The sequence below is a fragment of the Nicotiana tabacum genome, chromosome 19 (genome assembly GCF_000715075.1).
Source record: "Nicotiana tabacum cultivar K326 chromosome 19, ASM71507v2, whole genome shotgun sequence".
In the NCBI taxonomy this organism is placed as follows: Eukaryota; Viridiplantae; Streptophyta; class Magnoliopsida; order Solanales; family Solanaceae; genus Nicotiana; species Nicotiana tabacum.
The window spans coordinates 105,836,278-105,847,127 of record NC_134098.1 but is presented as its reverse complement, the minus strand read 5'-3'; the positions used below and the strand labels follow the sequence as shown (position 1 = coordinate 105,847,127).

General features: G+C 36.6%; 2 protein-coding genes across 4 annotated transcripts; both read right to left on the bottom strand.

Moving 5' to 3' along the window:
• Positions 1-1,339: 1,339 nt before the first annotated feature.
• Positions 1,340-3,018, bottom strand: LOC107808437 (eukaryotic translation initiation factor 1A-like). Its single transcript, XM_016632960.2, has 2 exons — positions 2,631-3,018; positions 1,340-1,721 (listed from the first exon to the last, which is right to left on the bottom strand). The coding sequence occupies exons 1-2, from the start codon at positions 2,883-2,885 to the stop codon at positions 1,545-1,547; spliced, it is 432 nt and encodes a 143-aa protein (XP_016488446.1). The 5' UTR covers positions 2,886-3,018; the 3' UTR covers positions 1,340-1,544.
• Positions 3,019-4,877: 1,859 nt separating this feature from the next.
• LOC107808438 (BTB/POZ domain-containing protein POB1) lies at positions 4,878-9,688 on the bottom strand. Of its 3 annotated transcripts, none has more exons than XM_075238369.1 (6): positions 9,562-9,688; positions 8,438-8,560; positions 7,104-7,225; positions 6,951-7,014; positions 6,409-6,688; positions 4,878-6,008 (listed from the first exon to the last, which is right to left on the bottom strand). In XM_075238369.1, the coding sequence occupies exons 2-6, from the start codon at positions 8,457-8,459 to the stop codon at positions 5,195-5,197; spliced, it is 1,302 nt and encodes a 433-aa protein (XP_075094470.1). In that variant the 5' UTR covers positions 8,460-8,560; positions 9,562-9,688; the 3' UTR covers positions 4,878-5,194. The 3 variants fall into 3 exon arrangements, with proteins under 3 accessions (XP_075094470.1, XP_016488447.2, XP_075094469.1); XM_016632961.2 differs by having other exon boundaries at positions 9,179-9,567; XM_075238368.1 differs by lacking the exon at positions 9,562-9,688 and adding an exon at positions 9,083-9,470.
• Between the last annotated feature and the right edge of the window lie 1,162 nt (positions 9,689-10,850).

Below are 10,850 nucleotides of genomic sequence, written 5' to 3'. Positions count from 1 at the left end.
GCTCTTTTTTTCTTCTGAAAATAAGTTTTCTTACTACGACAGTAAGACAGCAGTTCTATTTATTAAGATTTTGAATACTAAATTGAGTAGCTGTATAAAATATGTTCATTCGCCCTTTGACGTAAATGTATCTCCTGACATTTATAGTCATGAAGAGTTTAAAAAGAAGGTATTTGAAGGTCAGGCATCCTAGTGTTGGAAACCAACGACTATACAGTTTTCTACCATATCATGACGGTAGTGAAATCAGGTTGCTGTAAATAGGCTAAAGAATTAGTAAATTTTGTGGAAATTGGAAGTTAAACAAGAAAAGTTTAACTCATAAGCTTAACCTTGAATAAATCAAACTCTGACAATTACTATTGTGTTTCAGAGTGAAACATTTGTTCACTCACAGTTTTAATTTTTTCTACGTGAAATTCATATCTAATTGCAAATTAACTTCTAAATACTTTTAACTGCATCAGTAACTATTCTTCACTCCTTAAGCTAGCGCGACAAGAAGAAATCAGTTAGTCTAATCAAATTTCTCAATTGTGAGGACGCTATCGCATGGGAGATTGATCTTGCGTAATGCTATCTGGTATACCAGTGGTGTTGTGGACATTCCCCTCTGACCCTTAACATTGAATGCATGAACAAAATGGCAATAAAACTGGGCCATTGTCTCATTTGCTTAGGCGCATTTCAAGGCAAAACGAGAAAGTAATCCAAATTGTTCCCCCAATGCCTAAAATTGGTATTTTGGAGAGGCAGTATTCACCTGCCTGGTGGGCTGCATCAGATATTATTCTCAAAATGCAACACTGTAAAGCGTCAGACTAATTGTCCCAGTTGAGACTACTTTTTAGCATTGAAACTACACCAAAAAAAAAATTAAAAAATCAATTCTTAGTCGTAGCTACTAAGCATGTTCCTTCAAAAGCAGTGTCTAAAAGACACCAATGATAAAGTGGTTCAATGTTCAACAGTGTAGAAGTAGATATAGAGGTCCGAAATACCAGTTCCCCCTCCCCTCTGCCAGCAGAAGACACAAACTCAAAACGATATTAACAGCCTAATAAATGCACTTCAAGGAGCTAGTCCATACTAAATGCACTTCACGGAGCTGGTCCAAATTGACTAGCAAGCCTAGATGTCCCTTTGGCCAAGCTAGTTCTTCAAAGTAACATCGAAAGAGCACTGTTTTACTAAGAAACACGCAACACGTCTTCAACAATGGAATTAGGCCTGTCTAACGAGTTGCAGCAAGCAATTCTGAAGGCCCTTTACTTAAAAAGAGTGTCAACACAAGTTATTATTGCATCTGTTAAATCAACAGACAGTTGCATCAGTAAAATAGAGAACAGGTAGCTGTTATTGCATCTGTTTCATCAAAGCATGAATAAATCTTCATACAGAAATACTAATGCATAAAGCTTAATCATATTACTTCAAACGGTACATATAAGAGTTCTCTCTTTTTTGTATTAAATTCAAACTCCACAGAAATATTTGAGCGCCCAGCAGGAACCCCAGTGACAGCACTATTTAAATCAGGAAATTTAGATTTTGTCAATGTCCTCGTCTTCAAACTCAATGTAGTCATCACCATCACCATCATCTTCTTCATCCAATCCGTTAACCTCATTGAGCCTAGTGTTCTCTGGCAACTCTCCGTACGCCTTCAACAACCTCGCCTCATCTGGCATAAACTTCAGAATCACATCAGCTTTGTCATCCTGCCAAAATCCAAACAGGAGATTTAAAAAAATTATTAAAGAGACGGCCAAATCGACATTCCATAAGAACTGAGATAACATAAAAAGAGTAACCTAATGATGTGAATAATCGCCCAAACAACATTACAGAGACAAGATTCTCACAAACAGAAGAGGCACATTTAGAAACTCAAAGATGTCCCCTGCACTCTTAACATGGAATCACAAATATCAAGACTTCATATTTATGCTTTCTTTTAACCGAGAAATTCTTCTGCGGCCAACTCAGGACCAACCGCATCCTTCAAAACGGGGTAGTTGGTCCTCCCCTCTACTCTTCTCCGCTTAAATACCAAGCTCAGTTCGCATGGCACAGGGCTCAAGCATGTGACCCTAAAGACATAAGGCAACTTGAACTAAGCCCTGGGGAAATACTCATGACACTTAAATGGCCAAACATAAGCAAATAAAAATAAAATTGTATATTTATACTCTGATGACACTTATAATTATCAAATACACAAACTGCAATAGTGCACATCATGCGTTATTATTAAGGTTATCAAAATCTTACAATAATTGAACGAGAAATATGAACCATCTACTCATTCATTTTCCTTTCCTTTTCTTTTTGGAAGAAAAAGATAAAAGCCACAACACCTTTAGAAACTGAAAATTCCATAGACAAATACATAAAACACAGACAGAAAGGGAAAAGCAAAATCACACAGCTTTTCAATTAATCGATCACCAACTTTAGCTCAATCTTAAACCAGCCGATTCTCTATATATTTTATCGCACCATTCTGGTCCATCAAAATCATAATTTTTAATAGGAAAAAAAAGGGTGTGATAAATAAAGGAACAAAAATCTCAGTTAATTAATAGAGTCAACGAAGCTTGAATAAAAGAGAAAAATTAGGATCTTGCCTGATAATCACGGAGGCCGACAAGGATGATATCACCGGCGGCGATCCAAACCTTCTTATGCATCTTACCACGTATGTGACAAAGACGTTTTGTACCATCAATACACATAGCTTCACAACGCCCATTACCGAGCATACGAAGAACCTGAGCGTATTCCTGTCCGTCTTCCTTAAAAACAAGCTCTCTCTTTTCGTCATCAGCTTCGTTCTTTCCTCTCTTCCTGTTCTTTCCTCCCTTTCCCTTGTTCTTCGGCATGATTGGTTTTTGCTTTGATGGTGGATGCCCTTAACCCTAGATTGAACGATATATGAATGAAACCCTAGAAATGACTGAAGAAAGCTTCAATTTTTTCTTATCTGAAAAAAGAGAACTATTTAATTGATTGTGGTTTTCCTTTCCACTTTATATATGAGTTTCGTTTGGCTTTTTCCACCGAGGTAGCGTGGAAGCTACGACAGTTGGTGGTTTGACTATTTTAACCTTTGGTCTTTCTTTGGCGGTGGGTGATGAGCCTTGATATGTGAGGGCAAAAGTGGAAAAGCGTATGCATGTCATTTTCCATTTTTAATTTCAATTTATGAAAAAGTAATAAAAAAAATCAATTTTGTTGCTAATTTTTTCTTTTTTCAGTAAAAAAAAAAAAAAAAAGAAACTATTTTCGGTTCATATTATGTATTTGTCAAAATTACGTTTATCTCTCTTATTATTTTTTGCTTTTTGAAAACGTTAAATACTGTAAAAGGACAAATCTAAAATTTCAAAACTTATCGAAGGAACTATTACACTATTAAACACGTCAGAGTCAACTCAAATAATTTTACGTATTAGATTGCGGTACACTCAATTATCTTTATTCTATTGTGATTGGGAAGAATTTCCTCGTATTAAGGACCAATGCTGTCAATGCATCTCCGATTGAAAATTAAACAAGAAATTCTTTTCTCTCCCTATTATTTTATTTAGATAATAAAAATATTCGCCAAAAAAACAAGTAATGTTCCACCATTATTCAAAAGCGTGACTTACGTCAATTGATTCTCTAAGATTTCATTTATCACACTAATACTGTTTCAGTCTCAATTTATTTGATACTTTTCAGTTATAGATGACCAGTTATCCAATTTTGGAGTTAAATTAGCTAAGATTTAACTAGAAGCGTTCAGAGATGATGACAAATGATTTCTTAAAGGAATAGGTAAACAGCTTTGGATGAGCATCTCACAACGTTCTTTAAAGATTCCTCTGGTAGTTCAACTAGATCAGGCTCTTGACACCAATAAAGTTCTACTCCATTTGTTTTTCTTTTACCGGTAAAGTTCTATAGAAACCCCATTTGAGAAGCATAATGTGCCATTCGTGGTGCTAACAAAAATAAAAAAAACCCAAGTTAAATAATTTAGGACGCACAATTTGAGGTTCAATCAGCAGCAAGCATCAAAGAATAAGGGAATCCCTTGGCAGAAGAAACACAGAACATATGCCAATACAATGAAAGGGAAAGGGCCAGAGTTTGTAACCAAGTATAGCATTCAGTTTATTTTCCTCTTCCATAAAACAACTGTGAAAGAACATGAAACCATTCTATTTCATTAGAGCTACGAACATTGTTGAGTGCAATGAACAAATAGTTGAAGTGGTTAGATTTTAAGAGCTGTTCTAACTACTGCTGGATGTGACTCCAAAAGCAGCTGATAAGCATGAACTTGTTTATTTGGGTTGGGTGGGGGGGAATGTTGCTACTTGGTACCATGCTGATAGACATGTATTGAAACATTGCTACCTCTGCATAGAAATGTTAAAAGAACCAATTCACAATCACAATATTCAGGACAAACTTATGCTTCGTTGGCATTTTGTCCACTCCCTCAATTCCATTTACATCCTTCTCATTTTTTCTAGCAGAGCATATGGATAACTTCGGCTAAAGGAAGATTAAGTACAGAATGCTTCAAAACCAAGTAAAATTATCTAGCACGGGCAAGCTGAGGTTCAACTGGCAGCAGGCAGTAGAGAAACAAGCCAATCCATTGCAAAAAGAGATCTCGTCAATGCTATTGAAGCCCAATGGCCAGAGCTTGCATGGGACCCCCCAAATTTCAGTAAAAATATACTCTGTAATCAACCATATCATACAACACCTAGTAAGTTTTAATTACCACCTTCCGTTCGGTATCCCCGGTTCTGCAGGAATGCTGTTTATTTAGAAAAAAGAGTTTGCTAGCATATTCATACAGAATCGGCTACATATGTTGTACACTGTCTACTGCAGCATGACATTTTTATTAACATGTTAACAATGTTCAGGGCAATCTGTGTATCACATTTGGACATATCACAGTAACCAACATTCTTACACTCATCAATTCCATTTACATCCTTTTCTATCTCTGCAGAGCATGTGGATCTGGGGAAAGTGATTTAGTACAAAATATTTCAATGCCTAGCATACGACAGTTAGCCCTAAACCTTGCCTTCTTTGTTTTATCAAACCAAGAAACATTGGGTGTTGAACTCATCCGAGAAGCAAAAACAACAATAGTAATTGACATTGTGGGAGCAAGGAATCAGTTCCTGATAGTAAGTTCAGCCCTGAGATGGAGCATACCGTTAATAAAATATGGACTGTCCTCAGCGATGAAAGAAGGCCATGGTATGGCAAATAGATTGCGGTAGCCAACTGCCTTGCCCCCCGTAAAAGTGTAGTTACCTTTGTATTTGCTGACATACTCCTCTCCTGGTTTTGTTCTTGCTGCAAATTCGTAATCAACAGCAAAAGCAACAGAACCCTTTTCCTGCATACCCAGAAAGAGACCAAAACAATGGAAAGAGCTTTGCTGATCCATGTTGCAATGTGCAGACAGGAAAAACCCTTGTCCCCCTAAATGAAATGCTTGAGAATACACTCTTCCTGAAGGGAAAAGGTTAGCACATTCCTCCCGCTTAAGATCCAGGTAGACTACACATTGTTGCCGTGGAAGTTCAAAATCAACCACCTTGACAGGTCGATACTTGTAAGAACGCTCCACAAAACGACGACTAGGTGATGACGATTCTTCTGCAGCTTGGTTTCGCTGACGATGAGGGGCCTCAGCTTTATAAAAGAGGGCCTCAAGAACAAGCTTGGATGCAAATTCATGATCAAAGTCATTACATGCCAGAACCTTCCGAAGCTTTCGACAACTCATGAAAGGAAAACGGATGCAACGACCAAGTCGCGAACCAAGGATTTCTCGTCGTTCCTCAAACTGTGGATAATGAGCCCTTGTCCACTTCAACACGAAGTCGTACACTGTATCCTCTGATGCTACCTGGAGGTCATCACTGGACAAAATAGCCTCTACTCCAGCAAGAGGCAACTTCATAACCTCTTCCTGAAACCTGTCCAAAGACAATGGGCTCATTATCAAGACAGAGAAGTGTGACAGCTAATCAAAACTCACCAAAAGCAACAATAGATGGAGACCGACTTTTCACTTGTTCCCAATCCATCAAAACAACTTAGGGGCTATGGAAAAGAAACTTTTTCATTCTTTAACAATTCATAATAACGAAGATGCAATTTTGATTGACGTAGACAGAATTCGAGGAAAAATTTTCCGGCACTGGATAAAAAAGGTCTCCTAGCAAATACTAATTTATTGCCACTGCATTGACCAATGGATGCTGTGGAGACTGAAATATCATTATTTGGCAAACATACAGCAGCATCAGAAAACAAACTTAATAGAACATAAGAAGAAATAGAGTGAAATAGAATTTGGTCAGAAATGGAACTGACTTGGTAATATCTTTGTATCTTGCAGCTAGGAATTGTTCTGCGGCATCAGTCAATGGCTGAACAGCTTCAGCCATCAGGACGCTAGAAGGAAGCTCCAAATACAGCAAAGCGGACTCTGGAGTCATTGGTAAATTACGCAGTTGCCGGCTGCAATACCGCATGCAAGAAGCAACTTCAAACTTGTCGGCAGCCATGAGTACATCCAATAAAGCAGGCGCTGTATCAGTGGTCAATGTATTGCTATACATAAAATTCAGGAGCTCCATCAGTGCAGCTTCCTCTGCTCCATGGGAATGGAAAAAGACTATTCATTCCACATGAAATGGATAGGAATTCCTACTACTTCTCTAAGGTAACAATATTTTACCCACAATTATCAAATCACTAGCACTAGATGAAATGAAAGAAAATTCTCCGTGCTTTGCAAATTTCTCATTAAAATGGCAAGGGAAAAACTATGCTCACACAGCAAAGCCCAGTCCAAAATAACTACCAATAAGAGTTCATTGCATGATATAATGTGAGTCTTAAATTCCTCATACCTGAAGCATTAATTCTTAGAGTTACTTGTCTTTGCTCAGACTCCCTCATCCCATTGGAGAAGAGCTACATAAATTACAAGAGAACACTGTTGATTCTTCACGTATAAACTCTAGACGGTGCTTAACAGCTTACATTTGAAAAAGGATGTTTACCTTGTAGAAGAATGGGCTTCTTGCTGCTAAAATTGGGGAGCTGATATGTAAGGTTTTAACTTTAACAACTCTTGGAGAATCAAAGTTCCAAGATGAATCATCAGTGTTAGCAGCTTCATCTCCTGCACATAAAACATAGCATGGCTATCTTTTGCATGGTATTTTGGAGTAGCAGTAAGAATCAAACAAATGACAAGTTTGAATCCGAGAGTAAAACAAAATACAAGTTATGAACACCATGAATAACTAGAGAAACATGTCATATGATATTGCAAAAAGATAAGCATCAAAACTAGAAAGTGGAAAGAATGTACAAAAAGATAAGCACCAAAACAAGAAAGCCAAAGGAAGTGGAGGAAAATGCAACAGTATGTTATACAACATACACAGACAAGAAATACTATTGACTCCACTCTGCAACATATAGCAGCAGTAAAAAGGTCAGTAGAGACGTATGCTCTTTAGATATCGTCTTCTTCCTTTCCTTTTTCACTCTGTACCTACCACCCCTTGCAAGGAAATGTTTCCTTGTATAACGAAAGATTCGGTTAGCATTTGTTTACAGTATGCCTAGAGATCACCTTACTTGAAAACAAGGTATCCGCATTCAAAAAAGAAAATTATAAGTTCCACAATCAAGTTTGAAATATAAAGAACAAAAAAAAGCAGCCTAATGTAGCAAACCTGCTAGTGGCTTCTATATGAATTCATCTTGTCATAGATAAACAGACAGCAAAGAAGAAAATTTTCAGGCTCTCTCTTTAAATCCCTTGAATTGCACTCAGAACACTCAATTATTCAATATTAATAAATACCTTTCAGCAAATACGTCTTCAGCAAATAAATCTACAGAGACTCAGTTACATTTTTGTAATGTTTACTGATGTACATGCCAAATCTCTGAAAAATGGTTTATGACCAAATCCTTATGTGACCAAATCCTTATGCAGGCACCAATAAGTTAATTTCAGTATTCAACATCTCTCTGCATAAAGAACTGACTTCTAAATTACAGTTGTCCTAGAATCTTATAGAAAAAAGATGAATGTCAAAGGAAAAGACTCCATCAAAACAAAACCTGAAGAGTCAAATAAATCTACATTTTAGATTTATGGTTCCTACGAGATCACTCATTGGCTCATCGCTTCATATCTCTGACTTAAATGCGTTCCTGTAATATTTCATTTCTTTGTCTTTGAATTTTAATTCAGCAGAGTAGCAGTTGAAGTATCACCTATTTCGAGAACATGCATGGAAATTTCAAAAATCTCATTGTTTATCGAAAAACATAAGCCGACGAAAACGAAATGTAGGATTAGATTTGATTACCATACCTGAGTGTGGTTCTTCGATCATTGCAACAACTGACTCATCTTGATTTTCATTCTCAGCATCTTCAGTATAAATTTGGTTACAGCTTATAATCTGCTCTTCAGGGCATGCAGTGATATCCAAAGCTGCAAGCAAGTGGCACGTCTGGTTATCATCAGAGAAAAAGATAAGCCCATGCAAGAATAATAAAGAGCACAAGTCTAACCAATATGCATTACATTCATAATTAGGGAAGCAACAGTGTTTTCATGACCCCCTCATCACTCCCTCTTTTCCCTCCCAAAACAAAAAAAATACTACATTTAATACAACTTTAACAGCACCTATTTCAAATGGAAAATGGAGAATTTGTTAAAACATCATTTATATCACGTTCTATAACAACAAGAACTATGATATGTTAACGAGATAATTTAATATAAGAACAAGAGCAGTAGACAGTATATGATGTTATCTATAAGATCAAAGATCATTTAAAAAAGAAAAAAATAGTTGCCTCAATCCCCCAAATTAGTAAGGGTCAGAAATATGAATCCTCTATCATTTTCATTCTACTAGGGTCCAGTTCATTCAAAATATTTAAGCAACATAAATACACTGTTCATAAATTAGTCAGAAATGAAAGCAACTGAAGCTTAAAGAGATACCAGTTCAAAAATTAGGTACAAACTCGAGCAACTGAGCTTAAAAGACCAATTACAGAGCTAATATAATAATATAATTAAGATTGCGATTATCTCTACGTCGTTTGCGATTGCGGGCCCAATCAGCTAGACTCTGACAATGAAAGCCCTCGGGGTCGAGCAGGTCGGCCATAATCTCGATTCGGAGGAGACGGTCGGAGAAGTTGCTGTCGTTGAATGCAAACCCGAAATCGGGGTCCCGGGCACGGTTAGGAGAGTATCCCGGATCCATTATAGCCGTTCTCGGGTCGAAAAGATCCAAATTCTGATCCTTCATCACTGAAAACTCTCTCTTTGCTTTCGTCTCTGAGATGTGGGTGTGTGTGTTTTGCGTGGGGATGGTTCAGTTTCGGTCAGCGGGCGGAGCAGGAGTTGGTTCAAATAGTTTATTTGTTTACCAAATTTTAATTTAAAATTCAATAACTTAAAAATAGGAAACTTACGGCTGCAACTCTGGCCACCAATGACTTATAGATATACAAGTGGGTTTGATTCATTGCAGAATCAAATTTGAACTGTGTTAGAGAAGGAAAAAAAAAACCATAAAAGAACCTCTAGATAGTACTAAGCTATGTTAGATATATAGTACTAAATTATGTTAGTTAATTAAAATAAGATTCGTTATAAATTATAATTAAATAAACTTTATAGCAAAACAAGGGTAAAGCAATTTCTACCAAAATAAATTTTGTTTTCGGAGCTAACTTCATACCTAACTTTTATAGTAAAGAAATATGTTTTCTAGTTTTTCATTTTCTTTCTCTTTTTCTTTTATCTGATTTACTACTAGGTTAATTTGCCAAGTATACTCATGCTATCCCGCTCTAAAAGTTTTGCTATTTTAAGTAGTAGAAGTAATTTATTAATCAATTTGATTAATGATCACACCTAACTCTAATCCTAAAAAGAATAAGCGGTCGCTGCAAATACAATCCGGCCTAAAAGTTCGGAATTGAATCCCACAAAAAACTAAGACTTAGCTACAATTGTTCACTATCACTAAGAAGACAAGCTCAAATAAGTCCAAAGTTATAAATATTAAGATTCTTATAACTAATTAACTAATAAATTAAAGTAGTAGATTAACAACTAAAGATACTAATATTAAGGAGGTCTAGATATGATTTTCTCAATTGTGGGAATCCTTCTCGCTACGTCTTCTATAATTTTGCCGAAATATTCTCTACCGATCGTGATTAATTTGGGTGTCGTAGCTCTCTCGAGCAACTACCACAATTTACTAGACGTATTCTATCGAACTACGCTAGCTGGCACTAATTCACCGCTCATTACGATCGCACCAAGGTTTCGTTATCTCTAATCTCGCCTTTAAACCCTCTGCATTGATCTCTCACATACGTTAGGAGTGATGTTGTTCAACAACTACCTAAATGTGTACTCTCTCTCGAGCAATATACACACTAAATAGGCACAGTTAATTGAGAGCTCTTCAATTAACAACAACGAAAATATAGTTGAACAAGTAGAGAAAGATCAACGGCAAATTTATATAAAAACGTAATAAGAATTCATCCTACAAAAGGTTCCACCAAAACCCTAGATAATAAATTAGTTATTCATAATAATATGTAAAATATAATACTAGAATGCATGACCAATAATGAAGATAGGAAGAAGGAAGTGAAAAACTCGTAGAAGAATTCTCCGCCTTGTTCCTAGTGTGTTCTTGCCTCCTTAGGTCGAAATCCCCTCTCCAAACGTCCTCCTTTTT